Below are 21,115 nucleotides of genomic sequence, written 5' to 3'. Positions count from 1 at the left end.
CCCTTCCCCGGGGGGCAGCCCCTCCCAGCTGCACAGCCCGGCCCCCCTATATAAGGCCAGGGCTACAGGCCCTTCCTTTGGGTCAGTGTCGCCTCCAGGATACAGACAGCCCCTTTCAGCACAGCCCAGCCAGGTACCACTGGGGGTGGGAATCAGGGTGGGGTCCAGAATGGGGACCCCCCCCCCCTTGGTGCCAGCAGCCGATCTGGTCCTACACACAGGAGGGTTGGTGTGTGGGGAGATTGGCCCTGCGTCTGGAAGTCACCTCCACCTGTGACCCCCCCCACCGCCCGCAGGGTCCGTGTCGCAGGGCCACGGGGAGGGATCTTGGAGACAAAGGGAGTCCTGCCAGCTGCCAGCTGTCACCCCTGCAAGGGGCTGAGGGGCTGCAGGGCTGCAGGCCGGGGCCTGTGATTGTGATGGTTTGTCACCAGAACGGCGGGGGGGAGGGGGGGTGATGGCACGAGCCGCGGGGAGTGTCCGTATGTCCACCGGCAGGGTCTGCAAGAGCAGGCTCCGCGGGGTCTTGGCATTTGTGATTCTGTGGGTCCCCGTGGTGTCCCACAACAGTGTGACCTTGTGTTCTGGACTTTCTGTGGCTCCCGCATGGGTGCCTGCACCCCGGGTGTGTCCCTGAGCTTGGAGGGGTGTGTGTGTGTGTGTGTGTGTGTGTGTGTGTGTGTGTGTGTGTGGTGCTGGGGCTATTTCTGTCTGTGTCTCTGGGCCACCCCCGCCTTGCCTCCGTGCCCTTTGCTGACATGTCTCTTGCAGGGTGGGGGTGGGAGAGCATGAAGGGGGGTTTCTGGGCTGGAAGCCCTTGAGGCCCGAGGCCTGGACGCGTGTCCTCCCGGCCTCCTTGGCCCACCTGTCTCCGGCCTGCTGACTTGGCGCAAGCCGAGCCCCTGGAATGTGGGGGGTGGGGGTGGGGGGGACAGCAGCTGGGGGCGGGGGGAGGAGGAGGAGTCTGCCAGACTATAAATAATCCCCAACCCTGGACGGCAGCTCCGTGGTGAATTCCACCCGCCCCTGGCCTGATGCCGCAGCCTTCGGCTCCCCCCTGGTCCTGATTCCCTTCTCACCATCCTACCTGCCTCCCACTCCTGGAGCCGGGAGCGAGCTCCCAGTCCCGCCACGGCCACTGGGCCACTGAAGAGTCCCTCCCCCTTCCTGGCTCTTATGGATAAACGTAAGGGTAACAACAGCAGCCGGCCCTCCAGGTAGCAGGCCCCAGCTCCACGGGAGGGCATGTGATCAGCTGGCCTCATGATGGAGTCTGAAGAGTCCTCTTGGCCACCCCCTAGGCGAGGCTTAGTCCACAGGAGACAGAGGCTCAGAGAGGCTGAGCAACTGGCTTGGGGGTCACACAGCAGGGAAGTGGCCCAGGTGGGATTTGAACCCAGCTCTGACGACTCCCGCAGCTGAGCTCTTCTCAACAGAGCCCTGAGGGAGGGTTGCCAGCAGACAGGGGTGGGGACGGCCACCCAGCCTTCCCTTCCACCCTGCCCCTCATCCCTTGAACCCAGGAACCTCCGCAGACAGGATGTCCCTTCTCTGCTCGCACGCTCGCTCGTTCTCCGCGGCACCCTCCAACTTCTCTGAAACTCCTCACGCAGACCTTTAAAATAATAACAACAGGGGCCCCCCCGGGGAGGGGGGCTCAGTCGGTTAAGCGGCCGACTTCGGCTCAGGTCACGATCTCACGGTCTGTGAGTTCGAGCCCCGCGTCGGGCTCTGTGCTGACAGCTCAGAGCCTGGAGCCTGCTTCGGATTCTGTATCTCTCTCTCTCTCTCTCTCTCTCTCTCTCTCTCTCTGCCCCTCCCCCGCTTGTGCTCTGTCTCTCCCTCTCAAAAATAAACATTAAAAAAATTAAAAAAAATAACAGCAATAATTATAATAATGGCCAAGCAAAATAATGGTTATTGTGAGCCAGGACTATCCCAAGTGCTTTACGTAGTTTGGCTCCTTTCGTGCTCCCAATAGCCCCATGGGATGAGTGCTATTATGACCCCCCCATTCCACACATGAGTAATCTGAAAGCACAGAGAAGTTAAGCAAGGTGCCCAAGGTCACACAGCGTCTTGTAAGTGGCAGACCTGGAATTTAAACCCAGGCTGTCCGATCCTGGAAACTACGCTTTTATCCATGCCGGCATTACTATTCCATCCCAAAGGCCCCCCCGCTTCATTTTCCAGCTGGAGAAACTGTCTCTAGCAAGATTATTAGTCTGGGGTCACCTGTCAGGGTGTGACCGAGCTGGGATCTTAGCCATAGAGTTCGGATGCATCCTGTGAAGGCGCAGGGGCTCAGAGAGGGCGCCCTTCTTGTCCCCAGTCATGCAGCCGTCGACCCCCAGACCTTGCTCTGTTCCCTTGCTGGTCTCTGCAGGACGCGAGCTAACCTTCTCCACCTTCCCTGCCCACCAGGCCCCCCACGCCGCCACCATGCCGTTCGGTAACACCCACAACAAGTTCAAGCTGAACTACAAGCCTGAGGAGGAGTACCCTGACCTCAGCAAGCACAACAACCACATGGCCAAGGCGCTGACCCTTGAGATTTACAAGAAGTTGCGGGACAAGGAGACTCCATCCGGGTTCACTCTGGACGACGTCATCCAGACAGGTGTGGACAACCCAGGTAAGCCTCCTTGGTGGAGCGGGGACAGGGATTAGAATGGCGGCGGGGCGGGGGAGGGGGGCTCTGGAGCTGCCTGCCAGGCCTCGATCCCACTTCCCTGGGCCTCAGTTTCCTCATCCGAAAAATGGGCACCCGTGTTGCGAACACATAGGAGTCGGCGCACACAAGTGCTTAGAGCAGCCCCTGGTACAGGGCCACCACTCGGGATCTGAGGAGGGATGTCATTGGTGCTCTGGTTCTTTCTCCAAGGACACCCTGCGAGGGTCAGCAGCACCAGAGGCAAAAGAGCACGTCCTAGCCTCCAACTCACTGTGCCATTGAGGAGGGAGGGCCCCTCTTTCCAGACCCCTATTTTCCCCTCTGGGAACACGAGGGCTGTTCAAGTCTCTTATCATCTGTGGGAGCCGATAGTCTAATAAGCTTTTGAAAATGTTTGGGTAAAGGAAGAGTATGTGATTTGGGGACTCTGAAGTGGTCATATTTTTAGTACCTTGTAACTGGCCCCCCAAGACTCTCCTTTCTCCGTTGCCCTGCCCCCAGCACCTTGCCCTCACCCCAGATGCTGCCTAGACCTCTCCTAGCCTTCCCTCCCCATCCACATAACCCTCAGCCTCTGCAGTTCTGAAACACACACACTCACAGGCGCGCGCACACACACACACACACACACACACACACACACACACACACAGTCTACGCTGGACCCAGGAGCCCGGGCCTTCCTTGCTGGGGACAGGCAGCTCTGACCTCACCCTGAATCCCCAGGTCACCCCTTCATCATGACCGTGGGCTGTGTGGCTGGCGACGAGGAGTCCTACCAGGTTTTCAAGGATCTCTTCGACCCCATCATCCAGGACCGGCACGGGGGCTACAAACCCACCGACAAGCACAAGACCGATCTCAACCATGAGAACCTCAAGGTCAGCCACCCCCTCCCACCCGCCACCAGAGGGGAGGGATGGGGGAGGGAGGGAGGCAGACAGAGGGACAGAGGGACAGAGAGGCACAGAAGACAGACCAGGAGGCTGGGGTCAGATGGGAGGGGAGCCAGGGAGGGAGATGAAGAGACACAGGAAGTGGGGGGCCAAGGTGGGGAAAGAGATGCTTGGAGAGAAAAACAGGGACGCATGAGGGGCGGGGAGAGAGACAGATGGAGGGACGGACAGAGAAGGGAGAACCCAGCGAGCGGGGCAAGGAGGAGCTGAAAAAAGTAGCAGAGAGTAAGAACGGGGAGCATCTGGGGGGTCACAGGCTTGCTGGGGAAGGGGCAGCCTGGGCGGCATGCCCAGCCCTGACCCCCCACTCCTGCCCTCCAGGGCGGAGACGATCTGGATCCCAACTATGTGCTCAGCAGCCGCGTCCGCACGGGCCGCAGCATCAAGGGCTACACGCTGCCCCCCCACTGCTCCCGGGGCGAGCGCCGGGCGGTGGAGAAGCTCTCCGTGGAAGGTGAGAACCCCCACCCTGCCCACCATTGGGGCCACCCAGCTCTGGCCCTGCTTCTCCATGGAAAGAGCTTGGTAAATCATAGCTGCTTGGTGAGTGATGGCTGGCAGCACTACCCTTGGTGGAAGTCTGAGGGTGCTGTCAGATCTGAGCAGATCTCTGCCTGTAGACACCAGGGACCTGACTTCCATCCATTCATCCATCCACCCACCCATCCATCCATCCTCCATCATCCATCCATCCATCATCCATCCATCCATTCATTATCCATCCATCCATCCATCATCCATCCATCCATCCATCCATCCATCATCCATCATCCATCCATCTATCCATCATCCATCCATCATCCATCATCCATCCATCCATCCATCCATCATTCATCCATCCATTCATCATCCCTCCCTCCATCCATCCATCCATCCATCATCCATCCATTCATCCATCCATCCATCCATCATCCATCCATCCATTCATCATCCATCCATCATCCATCTATCCATCATCCATCATCCATCCATCATCCATCCATCATCCATCATCCATCCATCCATCCATCCATCCATCATCCATCCATCCATTCATCATCCCTCCATCCATCCATCCATCCATCCATCATCCATCCATTCATCCATCCCTCCCTCCATCCATCCATCCATCCATCATCCATCCATTCATCCATCCATCCATCATCCATCATCCATCCATCATCCATCATCTATCCATCCATCCATCCATCCATCATCTATCCATCTATCCAACCAGCAAACATTTACAGCTGTTATGGTCCTGAGGAGGGAGCTGGGGGCTTTCATGATGAATAGGATGGATGAGGTCGCTGTTCTCACAGATCTGTCAGCCTGGTGAGGAGATAAGAGGGAACACAGAAACCAACAAAAGAATAATTCCCAAATGCCATGTAGCCAAGAAACGAGGGTGGGTCACAGAATGACTCAGGGGAGCTCCCTTAGAAAGGAGGAGACCTGACTGACAAGGAAGGAGCCTGAAGAATTCCAGGCCAGCAGAGCAGCAAGTGCAAAGGGCCTGAGGTGGGCAAGTGTGTGGGAGGAACAGCCAGGAGACCAGTGTGGCTAGAGCTGAGTGGAGGCGGGGGGAGGAGATGGGGTCCGAGGAGTATGAGTGGCCAGGTTGCACAGAGCCTTGTGTGCCCTCCGGAGGGCTTTGGCTTTGACTCTGAGGGAGATGGAAGCCATGGAGTCCTCTGGCTGTTGGGTGGGGAACAGACTGTGGGCAAAGGTAGGAGCAGAGAGACCGTGAGGGGAAGGCACAGTCGTTCAGGTGAGGGTAGGAGATAGGCAACGGGATGGGGAGAGACAGCAGGGATCTTTGGGAGGTAGAATCATCAAGGTGGGCAGGCATATTGTTCTGGTAAGTGTTAAACAACTAGCTCTCAAAAAAAAGAAAAAAGAAAAAGCCCCAATCTATAGTGACTGCCAATTTCTATGGTATAAATTCTACCACGGCCAATTTTGAGCTATGAACATGGTGTCATAGAAAGACGGGAAAAGGTGGGCGGTAACATATCCTTACATAGTATTCCCACCTTACAGATACAGATGAAAATAACTTCAAGGATGTAGATAATAAAAATGAAAGTAACTTCCAGAATGTAGGCGGCGCCTGAGTGGCTCAGTCGGTTGAGCGTCAGACTCTTGGTTTCAGCTCAGGTCATGGTCCCCAGGTCGTGGATCGAGCCCCGTGTCAGGCTCCACACTGAGCATGGAGTCTGCTTGAGATTTTCTCTCTCTCTCTCTCTCTCTCTCTCTCTCTCTCTCTTTGACCCCGCCCCTGCTCGTGCCCCCTCTCTCTAAAATTTAAAAGAAAGAGTAAAATAATTAGGAAGCAATACTTTTGAGTATTTATTACCTATGTTTTAACTATATTTAAGGGGCGCCTGGGGGCTCAGTTGGTTGAGCATCCGACGTGGGCTCAGGTCATGATCTCACAGTCCAGGAGTTCGAGCCCCACGTCGGGCTCTATGCTGACAGCTCAGAGCCTGGAGCCTGCTTCGGATTCTATGTGCCCCTCCTCCACTTGGGCTCTGTCTCTCTCTCTCTCTCAAAAGTAAACAAACATTAAAAAAATTAAATATAATATATTTAATTGTAAGTTTATACAAATGTTTATTATTTTTTAAAGCTTATTTATTTATTTTGAGAGAGAGAGAGAGAGAGAGACAGCGTGAGCGGCGGAGGGGCAGAGAGAGAATCCCAATCAGGCCCTTCAGCGCGAAGCCTGATGCAGGGCTCAAACCCACGATCCGTGAGGTCATGACCTGGGCTGAAACCGAGAATTGGCCACTTAACTGACTGAGCCACCCAGGTGCCCCTATATAAGTTATTTTTAACAATATGATATAGTAAGTAGATAGTATGTGATATAGAACATTACATAAAAATGTATAAAATGTATATAAATACATACATATTACAGAAATATATATTATGCATATGTGCATAATATACATTCATTCTACATATGAATGTACACAAATATTTTGTGTGGTATATTTTAATAATTTTTACTGATGGTTCCCCACATTCCTAAGATTTTGATCATCTGTCTGGCTGGCCGGTTGAAGGGGCCCCAGCACACCGTTGCTCCCAGGCGGATGGGATGCGAGGGTCAAGGAAAGGGAGATTCCCTGTTTCTGGGCAGAGCGCATGGCGTGGCTGTTCCCGGAGCCTGGGCAGGCAGGGGGGAGCATGCTTCGGGGACAGGTCGCGAATTTGGGTTTCGTCCTAGTGTTCGGGTGCCGTTAGGACATCCACGGGCCCAACCCCAGGCTCGTTGGGGGCAGCAGTGTGGGGACTCCGGGGGCCTCCCTGTCCAGGTTGTGGGGGCGCAGGCTGCTGACCATTCCCCCGTGTGGCCCCTCAGCCCTCAACAGCCTGACAGGCGAGTTCAAGGGGAAGTACTACCCTCTGAAGAGCATGACCGAGCAGGAACAGCAGCAGCTTATTGACGATCACTTCCTGTTCGACAAGCCCGTGTCCCCACTGCTGCTGGCCTCAGGCATGGCCCGAGACTGGCCCGACGCCCGCGGCATCTGGTGAGGTCCCCTCCCCCCAGCCTCCTCCAGTCCCCCCCACTCCCCTCCCCATTCCTTCACCAAAGCCAACACCATAAAAACAATTATGTTTCCAGGCGCCCCAGACAATGACCTCGCCTTCCACCCCTGCCTACTTTGTGGTCTGTGAGTCACATTTTAGGAAACTTGGACCAGGGAAGTGGCAATTAGGGACTTAGACTTGAACCAGACTCCCTGGGTTCCAATCCCAGCACTGCCATTTACTAGATGTGACCTCAGGCACATTATTTAACATTTCTGTGCCGACCGAGCCCCACATTGGGCTCCACACTGAGCGTGGAGCCTGCTTGAGATTCTCTCTCTCCCTCTGCTCCTCTCCCCTGCTCTTTCTCTCCTTTTCTCTCTCTATATATACACCAGTGTCTGGTATATAGTAAGTGACCAACATCTTGGCTATTAGTTTTATCTTCGACTGTTGCTAGTTAGGTTTGTATGAATCCTTGAATCCCTGATTCTGATAGGCAAAGATTTTCAAAGGTTTCAAAAGCCTAGGTTTCTGATGACCAGGAGAATGTGTGAGTTCTAAGACATACACATTTTAAATATTTTTGGGTTCTAAGATTCCACTAATTTCAGATTCTGTGATTCCACGGTTGCAGACATTTCCAGATCTTAATGTTTTATCTGAGATGTCACAGGGTGATGGGAAGATTGGTCCTGGGACCAGAAGTAGGATTTCCAAGATTTATCAATTCTGATTCCCAGCTTTTGTTTTTCAAAGATTCTGAAATTCCAAGAGTCTGTAATTTAATGCTGTTCAAAGACTTAAGACCCTAAAAGTCTTTGATCCTAGGACTGGCGATTTCTCAGATTCTAGGACGTTAGGGTCTACAGGTGTAAGCTTCCGCGATTTTCAGGAGCCGGTGCCACCACCTCAAACTCCTCAGGCCCGGGGCCCCCTTGCGGTGGGTACTTTTGCCAGGGGGCGGGAATGGGGTGGCCACGCGGGACTGATCCCTTGGCCTCCTCCTGCGCCCCACCCTAGGCACAATGACAACAAGAGCTTCCTGGTGTGGGTGAACGAGGAAGACCACCTCCGAGTCATCTCCATGGAGAAGGGGGGCAACATGAAGGAGGTTTTCCGCCGCTTCTGCGTGGGGCTGCAGAAGGTGGGTAGCCTGCCTCTCACGGCAGACTTCTGACCCCCGCTGAACGCCCCACCCGCTTTCCAAGACCCCGCCCCCCCGGGGAACCCGGCTCCACCCAGCGCCCGAGCCCCGCCCCTAATAACCCGACCCCACCCAGCGCCCTAGCCGCCCCCCAACAGACCCGGTCCAACTGATGCCTAACCCCCGCCCATAAGAGACCGGCTCCACCCAGTGCCCAAGCCCCGCCCCTAAGAGACCGACTCCACCCTATGCCTAAGCCCCGCCCCAAGGAGACGGCTCCGCCAGTGCCCAAGCCCCGCCCCTAAGAGACCGACTCCACCCTATGCCTCAGCCCTGCCCCTAGGAGACGGCTCCGCCAGCGCCCAAGCCCCGCCCCTAAGAGACGGGGTCCACCCTCTGCCTAAGCCCCTCCCCAAGGAGACGGCTCCACCAGCGCCCAAGCCCCGCCCCTAAGAACCCGACTCCACCCAGCGCCCAAGCCGCCCCCAAGAGACCAGGTCCAGCCTACGCTTAAGCCCCGCCCCTAAGAGGCCGGCTCCACCCTATGCCTAAGCCCCGCCCACAAGCACCTGGCTCCACCCACCCCTATCCTGCCCAAGCCCCGCCCCTAAGAGACCGGGTCCACCGTATGCCTAAGCCCCGCCCCAAGGAGACGGCTCCGCCAGCGCCCAAGCCCCGCCCCTAAGAGACCGGGTCCACCCTACGCCTAAGCCCCGCCCCAAGGAGACGGCTCCACCAGCGCCCAAGCCCCGCCCCTAAGAACCCGACTCCACCCAGCGCCCAAGCCGCCCCCAAGAGACCAGGTCCAGCCTATGCTTAAGCCCCGCCCCTAAGAGGCCGGCTCCACCCCATGCCTAAGCCCCGCCCACAAGCACCTGGCTCCACCCACCCCTATCCTGCCCAAGCCCCGCCCCTAAGAACTCGGCTCTAAAGCGTTCTCAAGCCCTGGCTCCACCAGGGTCGTCGGGCCCCTCCCTTCAGAAGCTCACCCCTCACGGTTTTCCGGTCCCACCCTGTCGGAATCCCACCCCCTACCCACGTGCTCACGCTGTGTCCCTCCCAGCCCCTTTCGAGTTGCGGGTCTTTGGGGGGCGCCCCCTGGCGCTGACCCCAGATCCTCTCCCCTTACCTCAGATTGAGGAGATCTTCAAGAAGGCCGGCCACCCCTTCATGTGGAACGAGCACTTGGGCTACGTGCTCACCTGCCCATCCAACCTGGGCACCGGGCTGCGTGGAGGCGTGCACGTCAAGCTGGCGCACCTGAGCAAGCACCCCAAGTTCGAGGAGATCCTCACCCGTCTGCGCCTGCAGAAGCGGGGCACAGGTGCGGCTCTGCTTGCATGCGCGCGCCGCGGCGTCGGGGGCGGACCCTTTGTGGGGGCGGAGCACCCACGCGAGTTGTGGGGTGGACGAGGGCTGCCCCTCTGTGAGCCTCAGTTTCCTCCTCTTGTAAATGGGCATCAGCACGCCTTATCCCGTAGGAATCGATACGATATCATGGGTATATAATACGCATGTGTATACCCCGTGCCCCCTGGGAACCTCGGTTTACCATCTATAAAGGAGAGGATGGCCAGGACTCAACCCCGGGGCATTCTCGCTCCAGAGCTCACTTTTGGCCGTCATGCTCTATTTTCATGTTGGAGGGTTGAGGCACGAGGTACCTAAATTAGCCGGAGGCGTGAGCCCATGAATAGACATTTAGGAGGCTCTGCATGCACGTAACCTGTCACACAGTAGGCCCTCAGTACGTGCGGCCAGCTCAGTTGGCACAGGGGCCGCAGGCCCCGCTCCTGCATCTCCGCCCGCTCCTTATGCCCCTGCCTCCTGCTCCTGCAGGTGGTGTGGACACAGCTGCTGTGGGCTCAGTATTCGACGTGTCCAACGCCGATCGGCTGGGCTCGTCCGAAGTGGAACAGGTGCAGCTGGTGGTGGATGGTGTGAAGCTCATGGTGGAGATGGAGAAGAAACTGGAAAAGGGCCAGTCCATCGACGACATGATCCCCGCCCAGAAATAGGCGTCCAGCCCACCCGCCGCCGACTGCTGGAGCCCCAGCCAAAGGGAGGACTCGGCCCATCGGAGCCCTGCCCCTCCCCCCCCCCCCCCCCAAAAGGGTTCGGTCCACCGGGGGCTCTTTCCACCATTTTCGGAATTCCATTTCCAGCCAGAGTTCCAACCAACGGGCTTCATCCTCTGAGTTGTGGCCAGTGAAAAACCTCCCCCCGAGTCTCCTTTTCCCAGAGCTCCGCCCACCACCAGGAACTCTGGCTAATGGAGAGCTGGCAGGCACATCTGGAGCTCATGCTTTTTCTACACTCAAAGCAACAAATAAAAGAAACGGCGGCCTTAGCTTTCGTGCGATAGCAATTGAGCAAGAGGACGAGGGGCTTTTGCCATTGGCCGCTGTGCGGCTTGCCCTCCCTAGTCGTGTCTTACCCCATCCCTAAAATGAGGCAAGTGCACAGTCCGATCCCAAACTACGAGGAATCTGAGAGCCAGTGAGGCGTGACCCCTTCCCAACCTCCGCTCCCAATCAATCACTCGTGCTCGGATCTCAGACACAGGACCCACACCAGGGAGAAACGTAAGCCAAACAAAATGTCTGAGACTTGAATTTGGCCCACGGGCCTCCGGTTGGAGACCTAACGTGCATCTCCTCACATATACCCCGTTATACTTTTCACCGGCCTCTTTCTGTGTGACCTCCCCTCATCCATCCATAGCTGCTGCCAGTCCTTTAAACTTCCCTTTCTTTGCTCAAGAACCTGCCATAGCTCCCCACATCTCCTAGAATGCAGTCCTATTAGTTTCGATTCTTCAAACTGAGGTGCGCACCTTTCCCTGAAGGCTCATCGCTCCCGTTTTTCGCCCCATGACTCGTCTGTACACTTTTGCTCCTGACACCCTGCAATTCCCACCTTAACGCATGTGCCCATGAGCCTTCCTCCTCCAGACCGGGGCTTGGCGCCTAGCATCCCCGCGAAGTCTTCAGGGACCCACCTTTTGGAGAGCTTGGTCCCAGGAAGGAGGGTCGGGCACAGGGGGAGGGGCGGGGAATAGAAGGCCAGAAGCAGGTCAACGTGGATTGGGTGTTGACCACGTCAATCACCTCTGCTCGACCCAATAGGCTGAGGTCTCCACTAGCACAGGCAGAGCGGCGGCCTCAAAAAGAGGCAAAGCTTTCAGAAGTAAACGTGAGGCAGAGTTAGTGTTAGACAGAGTCCTCAGGGACCTGGGGGAGGGAATTTTTCAAACCTGAAGGCACACAGGTAAAGGGCCCTTAGAGATCAAGAAATGTACTCTGTTTTCCAGCGGAAAACTGAGGCCAGAGGAGGTCTCCGAGAGTTCCCAGAGAAATTGCTGAAACAGGAAGGTTAGAAGAGAAAGGCAGGATCTGTCAGATGTCAGGGTGTCCTTTACAACACTGTCCCCAAATGAAGATCCCATCACTAACCCCAGCTCCGTCCTCTAACCGCCCCCCGCGCCGGGGAGCCACACGGACCACAAACATTCCAGCCGCCCGGTCTGAGCCAAATCTGCGGTCCAGGTGCCCGTTCTGCCCATCTTGCCTCATAAGCCTCAAATCTGGCCCTTGTCTCCCCACCTTCTGTCCCACTTCGACCTTCTCCCTAACCTCCCGTCCTGTCTTCTTCGCTCCCTTCACAGCATAAACCTGACCCTGCCTCTCCCTTGCTCACAACCTTGCCGTGGCTCCCCAGTGCCCTTGGAAGAAAGCCCAAGCCCCTCTCCACGGCCTTCAGGGCCCTGCCAACATCTCCAGCCTCGTGTCTCCCGGTGACTCTGCTCACTGCCAGCCATAGGCCAGTTGCTGTGCTCTCTCTTGCCTCTTAGCCATTGTACAAGCCGTTCCCTCCACCTAGAACACCAGCCCCCTACCCGCCATGTCTAGCTAGCTGCTCATCATTCTCCCAGTTGCTGCTGAGCTGCTCCTCCTCCAGGAAGCCCTCCCTGGCTACGACTGGCACCCCCTTGGCCCTCCCCAGCCTCTGTCCACCCCACCCCCCGGACCCAGGATCATCACTGAGGATGCAGCTGCCTTCTCCACTAGACTGAGCCTGATGACGGCAGGGCTGGGGCAGTCTTGGTCACCACTATGTCCCCAGCACAGGGCTGGGCATACGGGAAGCCCTCAGGGATTGAGATTTCCAGACAGGGTTGGTGGGGTCCCCACCCTACCCACTCCCACGACTCAATATATACACTTTGCAGCAGACCCCTATTCTGGCCTCGCTCTTAAGGCAGGAATGCGGTTCTGCCCCAGACCCTGAATTTTTCCACGCTGACCACTCAGTCTCTACCAACCCCCCGTTTTCATTTTAGTTTCCTATCAGCCCCATGAAGAACACAAGGGCAGACTCTACCACGCCCCAAGTGGGCAACTGAGGCACAGTAAACTAAGCCTCTTCCCTACATACAATCCTCCAATGGCTCTCCAGTGCCCTTGGATGAGAGCCCACCCCTCGCTCACTTTGGCCTTTTGTGAACAAGCTCCTCCGCTCCCCACCCCCCCCAACCTACTGCTTAACTCTACTCAGTTTCCATTTCCTTCCTCTGGCTAAGGTCACCTGGACTTTCCTCTGGGGAACCCCTCTAAGTCCAGCTCTAGGTAGGGGCCTGGCCACTCCAGAGCAACAGTGACTGGTTCAGGGATGGTCACATGACTTCTCTGGGCCAATAAGAGCCTGTCTTGGGATTTTCGACAAAAGTAGGCAATGAGCAACTTTCTGCTAGACGAAGGGAAACTAGACAAAGGGGTGACAGGTTGGAACTGCTGGGTGAAACCACTAACCTCACGGTAAAATAAAACCAGAGGTGAGGTGGCCCGCTGCCTGGATCCAGCCGTACCTGAAGTCGGGCACCCCCAGACTATTAAGGGACATAAGCAAACAAATAACTTTTGCTTATGTGTAGATGGATTATTAGTCCTAACACGGTATTTCTCTTGCTAATTCTCCACCGGCCCCAACATAGCAGCCACACCGAAATTACCCGAAGTTCTCTGAAGGCTTATCGCGCACTCCTACAAACCGGCTTTTGCCCAGCGCATACCCCATGCGCGGTCAACTCCTACTCGTCCTTCAAAGTCCAACTCCGGTATCCTCTCCTCTCTGGAGTGGCTTCCCCGACTCCCCTCACGTTCTCTCCTGGCCTCCCCAAAGCAATGGTTTCTCTAGTGTTTGTGTCAGAACCCCCGTCCCCCACAGACAGGGGCTCCTTGTGTCTCCGTGTCCAGCACCGGGCCTGGCACGGAGTAGGCACAGGTCAATGACTGTTTATTGAATAAATGTACTACTGGAGTTAAGAAGTGGCTTAGAGTCCGGTATAACATGTGGGTGGGCACGTGAGTGGATGAATGGGGGACCGATATAGGAACCGGGGGCCTCCTGGATGAGGCTGAGTTCTGTCCTGCCCTCGTCCACAATCATCCTTGACCCTCACCCCCCCACTACTCCCATTCTGCAGATGAGAAAACCGAGGCTCAGAGAGGAGGAACCACTTGGCCCAAAGTCACGCACCTCCTCATCTCAGCCGCAGGTGAGGGCAGGGAAGGAAAAGCCCGGGGTCCGCGTGGGGAAGGGGGGACTCTCCTAAGTTTATTGGGCGACAGGCTGCGGGTGAGGGGGCTGACAGGAGGAGGGTGGGGGTGTAATAACTTAAAAACCGGCAGCTCCTCGAGAGATCTCTGCAGAGGGGAGGGTGTGGGGGGTATTTACAAGGATTTGTACAAAGTGCCCCGCGCCAGCCTGGGGCAGGAAGGGGGGGGGGGGTTCGAGCATGAGGGGAGGGCAGGGGAGGGGAAGGAATCTGCCTCTCTGACCCCCACTCCCAGCCCCCCTCCCCTCTTCTACAGTCTTTAGGCTCAGCAACCCTTCCGGCCCCCGCCCAAGGCCTAATTCTTGAGCTGTTGGGGGAAAGGGGGTGGGAATGGAAGTTTCCTCGGTTTCCCTTTCTGCGCCTGCCCTGCCCCCAGAGTCTCCTCAGGTGCCCCACGTTGGGGTGATGGGGGGCGGGGGCAGGACCGGCTGGAGGCTCGAGGAAGGTGCCAGCTCCCCCTGCTCTGCCCCCAGCTTTTCTCTCCTGCCCAGCGGCCCCCGGACAACAGCGCAGGGGACACTCTCTGTCCCCACGTTGGATTCACGGGAGCTGAGGTGATGACGGAGGGAGACTCCCCTCCCTGCCCCCCTCTCCCCTGCCGCAGAGGCGAAGGGGACGAGGGAGAGGAAGAAGAGGGGACCCCGGGCCCGCGGTGGCTCAGAGCTCGAGGTCGTTGGAGATGCGGGTGACGAGGGCGCGGAAGGCCAGGGCGGTGCCCGCCACGCGGCGGAAGAGAACTCCCCGCAGGCCCGGCCGGGGCAGCTGGCAGACCTCCACTTCGAAGTGGGACAGGGGCTCGGGCCCGCCCGCACCCCCGTGCAGGCAGGCCAGCAGGAACGGCTGTGGCTGGCGGCAGCGACAGCGGGCGGCCGCGGTGGCCTGGCGCAGAGCCGCCATCAGGGCCCTCGGGCGGGCGTGAGCTGGTCAGCTTCACACTCCAGGGGAATCGGAGTAGCCGGGGGGCGGTTTCCGTTTGATCCCAAGGTAGATGGCAAACTGGGGCGGGAGAGATCACGGGTCAAAGACGGGGACAGGAGAGGAAAGGGGTAACCCACGCTTCCCACCCGGGGACGGGCTCCTAGGCGTCCCTCAAAACCCACCTCCCTCTCTGATCCCAGGGACGGGGACAGAGTTTCAGTGGTACAGACGGCTGCCCGGCTGGAGACTACGTTGCCCGGCCTCTGCTGCGGCCCGAGTGCAAAGGTCCCGGATGTGAGTGCAAGCGGTGGGGGGAACCCCTTCCAAGGAAACCCGCAAGCCCTCGCTCTCCTGCCCCCACCTCCTATAAGAACGCCCCGGCTGCGGCCAGAAACGAACCTCGACTGTAGGAAGACAGAGCCCTAAGTGTTGGGGATTGAAGAACCTTTGGGTACCTGCATGACCTCATGGAACAGAGGGGCCCTGCCAGCCTGGCCCAGTCACATGGTTCATGTGACAGAGAAATTGATTCCTGTCTCTTATTGGGGGGGGGGGGGGGGGGGGGGGGAGGAGTCTCTTTGCTTGGTTGGTTTCCTAATACATCCTCCTCCTGGGAATAATCCCTTTTTCCTCAGAGGACCAACCCTCCTCACTCTAGACCAGGGATTCTCGCCTAAAAGCCATACCGTCCCTCCAGAGGTATCTGGAAATTTCTGGAGGCTTATGGAGCACCACAACGTTTGGGGATGGGGGTGCCGCTGGCATTAAGCTGGGGGGGGGGTGGGGGGGGTTCAGGGATGATGCATGTGCTGCAGTGTGTGAGTGGGTCCAGCCCAATGAAGAACCATCCCACCCAAAGCACCAAGAGCGCTCCTCTTTGAGATGCATCGCACATCCCGTCTTTCTGGTCTAGGCGGGGCGGCCTTGGCCTCTTAGCTCCAAGCTGAGCACGTGACTCGGCTCTGGCCAATGAACACATTCCACCTCCCTGCCCACTGCGATTAGTTCAAAGCTGAGCATATGACCAGATCCCACCAATCAGAGTCCTCCACCCTTCTGGCCACAGGCATCGGTTTAGGGATGGGCACGTGACTCCGTTCCAGCCAATGAGAGTCAGTCCTGGGACCTTTGGAACCGGAGGGGCGGTTCTTTATTTGCACTGGGGTCTTTACAGGGACTGGGCTTGTGTCAAGCTGAAGCGGGGCTCAGCGAGGGTGGCATGGGGCTGCCTGCTTTTGTAAATAAGGTCTATCGCACCCCCACACCACCCACTTGGTTTTGTACTGATTATGGCTGCTTTCGTGCTACGATGGCACAGCCGAATAGGCACGACGAGAGATTACCTGGCCCTCAAAGTCTAAACTGTTTACCATGTGGGGCTGTACAGGTAATGTGTGCCAGAGCTCCTGGCAACACTTATGCCTCGTTGGATAAGGGAGGGGAGGGGAGGGGGGAGGGGGGGAAAGGTGTGCCAGGTCATAGGTGGAACAGGCTGACGTTAAATATGGTCAAGGGACAATGTTCATGGATGGGGGTGGAAATCGGAGGAAGTCACGGGGGACAGGGCATAAGAGGGGCCGGCAGAGGAAGAAGGGTCAGAGGGACATTCAGGCAGCTGGCTTGGAGGAGGCTCAGGTCCCATCTAATGGTGTGTGTGTGTTGGGGGGGGGGGTGGATAGGGGAGGTGCAGACACGAGGCGGCTGGGTCTGAGGCAGGCAAAGGGGGAGGGGCTAGTGTGGCAGTCAGGGTAGGCTCATGCACTCACCTTGTGACCTCAGGTCCCCCGATTCTCTCAGGTTCGTCTGTGACCCTAGAGGAGGGGAGGGGGGCAGAGTGTCTAATCTGCACACACGGAGCCCCCTCCCCCAACCCACTGCCTCCAGGACTCTGGGCAGCCCCTGCCTCAGCCCTGGTCCCTCCCTGCTGGCTGGAGCTGGGCTGGGGAGGGCTGGGAGTCTCCGTGCCCAGGAGGGGGGAGCCCATTCTGAAATGGTTAGTGCAGGTCGTAGGAAAGATACTGAAGAATTTGGAAGACGAAAGAGAAAGGGGGGGGGGGGGCAGAGGCACACAGGTACGTATAGAAGGCCACGGACACACATACATACACCCTCCTTCCGGCTTTGCTCAAACCTCCTTAGTGAGGCCTGCTCCATTTAAAACTGCCCCCCTCTTCCCTGCCCTTTTTCTTCTCAGTACTCATTTACTGTCTGGGTCCCCGTGTAGAACGTCAGCTCTGCCTGGGCTGGGATTTTACACGTTCTGTTCCCTCCATCCGGGGTCTAAGATCGCGCCAGGCGCTCAGTAAGTAAACATAACGTCATTTTTGCAAGGCAACATTCTAAGCTCAGCCCGTACACCACCTTTTAGTCCACCCGATAACCCTCTGAGGAAGGCACTGTCACCGCTACTCCGTCTTACAGAAGAAAGTGAGGTCCAGAGAGGTTGAGTGACTTCCTCGAGGTCACTCAGCAGAGCTAGGGTCCGCCCCTCAAGAGTCCGGCTCCAGAGGCCAGACTATTGTTTATTAAATGAGTAAACGAACAGCCAGATCCCCCAACCCGTGCCCCTCCCGCTCGCACAGAGTCCCCCTCCCCTCGCCCGTACACACAGGTCAGACATGCAGACAGGGAGGCAGAGCCGGGGACAGCAGAGGGTGGCGGGACTTACTGATCTTGGATCCCTGGGGCAGAGAGGCGCCCGAAACGCAGCGGTTAGAGTTCTGCCGTTTAGAGGGATCGAGGGTAACCCTGTAGTGTGAGGGGCGAGGTGAAGGGTGACGGAGGAGGAGGAGGAGGAGGAGGAGGAGGAGGAGGAGGAGAAGGAAGAGGAGGAGGAGGTGATGATGATGATGTGAGGGTACAGAAGGCAGAGCAGAGCAGAAGACAGGTTAGGTCCCATTCCCCCCACCCCACCCCTGCCCCCCACGTCCCCTGGGGCTCACCTTCGGGTCAGTTTGGAGGTCAGCTTGGTGAAGAGGTTGGTGGTGGGGCGGGGCCGCCCAGTGGGCAGGGGTGTGGCCTCATGGGCCAATGTGGGAGAGGCGGGGGGTCCATTCTGCACACCCCCGCCTCCCCCGCCCCCTGCCCTCCGGTCCCGGACCTGGCCACCGTGGAAGGTGCTGCGGATGGTGGAACCGCGTGCCAGGCGGCTCCGCTCCCCCGATGGGGGAGCCAGGCTGTGACTAGAGGGAGAGGCGGGGGGCACCCGTGGGGTACCCGAGCTGTGGGCAGAGAGGGACAAGTCAGAGTGGGGCCTCGAGGCAGGCCGAGGCCCCAGTCCCTCTGATTCTTCACTGTCCTGTCCTGAGATCAGAAACCTCGAAAGACCTAGAGCTCAGAGAAAGGGCTGCCGTGTACAGTTGGGCAGGCTGTGTACTATATGACCCTAGTTGTTTTACGGACTCTTCTGTCTTCCTAAGTCATCCCTTCTTCAAACTGCCCTTTCTTCAACCCCTACCCGCTCCAAACGTATCCTGACTCTCCTCTCTCCAAACGCGGCAACTGAATAGATTCAGATTACATTTTTTGATGAATCCCTTGCCATTTGCCTCCAAACCGCAGGAGCCGAGTCAACTTTGCAAACACTGTACTTTGCTATCTCAAGTATCATTATTCAAACTCGGGATAGGAATAGGTGTGAACATCATAGGCACTTATGAGAATGTGCTGACAGGTGAAAAGGGACCCTTTTCCTAACTTTTGTTGTTGTGTGGGCAGTGGTGGCTCCAGTGTCCCAGGACCCTCCTCCAGGCCCTCGCAGTCCTGACAGGAGGGCCTGACCATGACAGATGCCACCACCCCTCCCTTGGAATCCGTCCTCCTTGTTTTACTTTTAGTGACCAAACTTCTAAGAGCGGGCATGTTGCACATGGCCACCTAGCGAGAGACTACATTTCCCAGCCTCCTTTGCAGTTCGGGATGGTCATGGGACTATTCTCTGCCCAGTGGGCCGCAAACAGAAGTACTTTGTCCTATTTCTGGGTCATGCCTCTGGAAAAAAAAAAAAAAAAAAAAAAAATGCAGCCCGCGCTCCACTCTCTTTCCATCCTTCCTTCTGGTTAGGAAATGGTGCACTGGTGCACTGGCCTCGGTCCCGGAGCTGGAGCCTCACGCTGAGTTTGGCAGAATCAATCTGGGTCCTTGGAGGAGACTGCCTGCCTACCTCTGGCTGGTTATATTGGGGAAGACTAAGCCTCGGTTTCATCGAAGCCAGAACTGGAAGGCTATGCGTTACAGTGTTCACACTGGAGACACACGCTGGCGTCAGTGTGGGATCTTTGCTCCTTGACTCACCAGCTGTGTGGCCTTGGGCAAGTTCCCTCATCTCTCTGTGCCTCATTTCCTCAGCTGTGAAATGGAGACACCGGGGTCTACCTCACGGAGTCGTTAGGGGCATTCAACCAGCAAATACACACGAAGGCCTGGCATACTCTTACCGCTTGATGAGCATCCGCTGTTATTATTTTTATTTAATAATCACAAAACTAGTGGTCACTCATCAAATGCTTTCTGTGTCACAGAACCTGCGCCAGGTACGGGACACAAGCGATCTCCACCGGATCCCTCTCACGGGGCCCAGAGGCAGGGAACGTCAGCCCCATTTTACAGAGGAGGAAAGCGAGACTCAGGGACTTGGCCAAGACAATCCGACTAGCAGAGCGCGGAGGCAAGATTTGAACTCAGAACTTAGCCGCCACAGAATCAGTGATCTCGAGCACCCCACATCCTGTCCCCACCACACAGTACCACCTGTTTATCAGGTTTTCCCCAGCGTGCACCACCTCGGTGTCGTGCCCTATAGTCCCGGTGGGCGGGAGTGCCGTGATCCTGGAGCCCGCCCCCCTCCTGAACTTGAACCGCGATGTGAACTCATTCATTCCCTTTTTTAGGCTCCAGCCAGTCTGCACTGGTTTCCCTCACTTGCCAGCTGAACGACATCGAACAGACTCAGGAAAACTAGTCTGAAAACCAGCCAACAAGAGGATGTTGAAGCTGTGACATTCTGGGGCTTCTCTCAAAGTTCTAAAAATTGATCATTCAAGGAGGAAAAAAAAAAAAAAATTCAACTCTGTTTCCCAAGGCTCGTAGGCGGAGAACAGGGCAAACTGCTTTCCTGATGCTGATGACTAATTAATTAATTAAGAGGGGAAGATTTTCAGGGGGGTCTGGGAGGAGGAGGACCTGGGCAGATTCTGGAAGAAGAGACACGCACGCTCCCCAGTCCCCACGGCACCCCTTCCCCACAAAGGTTATCATAGATCAAAGGAGGGTCCTGCTCCCCTACTCCCCCCCACCCCCCCGCCCGCCACTCCCCGCTGCTGTCCCCTCTCCATACCTGTTCTCTTTGCCATTTGGCAACAGGGACGGGCGCTCAGCCCCAGGGCGTTCTGTGCAAACGTAGGTGTTTCTTCGGGTCATCATGCTGGGAGGGAGGCTGTTCTGTGGGGAACACGGCCAGGAGGGAGTGAGGGGGCGAAGGGACACCCCTTAACTCCCCGTTTACCCTCTCTGGCCTCCCTCATTATGAAGGAGGCAGGGGCCCAAGAGCGGGTAGGTGATGGTTTACTCCAGGAGAAAGGGAAGGTTAATGAGCCATCCCAGCAACCCAGGCCGAGAGTCACGTTGCTGAGATGGGTGCTGAGGAGGGTGGCTCAGGGGCGGTGCCTGGGGGGGGTGTGGGGGGCGCCTTGCTCACTCCTCTCCCAGCTCTGCCCCACCTGGGTACGGGCCAGCCACGTCAAGGTTTTTGGAGCATACTTCTTTGGGCACATTTGGTGCCTCCTCCTGGCCTTTGCACAGGCTAGCCCACCTGCTTGGCTATTCCTCCCACCTCTCCCCTTGACTCACACACCTATGGAACTTTCTGGTGTCGGTTCATAATATACCCCCGCCTCTGGCCCCCGGCTGAGTCAGGAGCCTTCTCAGGGCCCCCGCTGCAGCCCTGATCACTTTGTACCACTGACGTCTGTCCCCTTAGACACCCCCCACCCCCGCATGGGACTGTGGGCTCTCTTGGATCATGGGGTGCCCATCGGGATTATGCCACCTCCCCAGATGAGCTGAGAAGTGATCCCTCTTTTTCTATCCTCTGGAAGCCTTTCTAAAGTTGGCTGGTGTTATTCCTTCTTTCAGTGTTTGGCAGAATCCCACCACTTAGGGTCTGGAATTTTCTTTATGGGAAAGTTTTAAGTCACGGATTCAGTTTCTTGAACAAGAATATAAGGCGGTTCGGATTTTCTGCTTCTTCTCGGACAAGTTTAGTTACTTGTGTTTTTTGA

At 57.0% G+C, this 21,115-nt stretch overlaps 2 protein-coding genes and 1 long non-coding RNA gene across 3 annotated transcripts in view; 2 read left to right on the top strand and 1 right to left on the bottom strand.

Moving 5' to 3' along the window:
- Positions 1-10,592, top strand: CKM (creatine kinase, M-type). Its single transcript, XM_053905472.1, has 8 exons — positions 1-133; positions 2,425-2,635; positions 3,401-3,555; positions 3,952-4,084; positions 6,983-7,154; positions 8,179-8,302; positions 9,437-9,626; positions 10,142-10,592. The coding sequence occupies exons 2-8, from the start codon at positions 2,443-2,445 to the stop codon at positions 10,318-10,320; spliced, it is 1,146 nt and encodes a 381-aa protein (XP_053761447.1). The 5' UTR covers positions 1-133; positions 2,425-2,442; the 3' UTR covers positions 10,321-10,592.
- A 287-nt stretch (positions 10,593-10,879) lies between these two features.
- Positions 10,880-13,629, top strand: LOC128777989 (uncharacterized). The gene is made up of 2 exons (XR_008423262.1): positions 10,880-12,134; positions 12,214-13,629. It is a non-coding gene; the product is annotated as an uncharacterized LOC128777989 (long non-coding RNA).
- An 835-nt stretch (positions 13,630-14,464) lies between these two features.
- Positions 14,465-21,115, bottom strand: part of MARK4 (microtubule affinity regulating kinase 4) — a 29,295-nt gene continuing 22,644 nt past the window's right edge. The window contains 5 exon segments of the mRNA XM_019426010.2: positions 14,465-14,822; positions 14,824-14,914; positions 16,604-16,648; positions 17,780-18,058; positions 20,173-20,276. Coding sequence (XP_019281555.1) covers positions 14,577-14,822; positions 14,824-14,914; positions 16,604-16,648; positions 17,780-18,058; positions 20,173-20,276 — 765 coding nt within the window. The 3' untranslated portion in view covers positions 14,465-14,576.

Source organism: Panthera pardus, unplaced genomic scaffold (genome assembly GCF_024362965.1).
Source record: "Panthera pardus isolate Hobbes unplaced genomic scaffold, ASM2436296v1 HiC_scaffold_18, whole genome shotgun sequence".
Lineage (NCBI taxonomy): Eukaryota > Metazoa > Chordata > Mammalia > Carnivora > Felidae > Panthera > Panthera pardus.
The sequence above is the reverse complement of the archived record's forward strand: the minus strand, read 5'-3'. Positions and strand labels throughout refer to the sequence as shown.

Coding starts and splice junctions, on each gene's coding strand:
- CKM (XM_053905472.1), top strand. CDS start 2,443: ATGCCGTTCGGTAACACCCACAACAAGTTCAAGCTGAACTACAAGCCT. Junction 3,556..3,951: donor TCAACCATGAGAACCTCAAG/GTCAGCCACCCC, acceptor CCTGCCCTCCAG/GGCGGAGACGATCTGGATCC. Junction 8,303..9,436: donor TCTGCGTGGGGCTGCAGAAG/GTGGGTAGCCTG, acceptor CCCTTACCTCAG/ATTGAGGAGATCTTCAAGAA.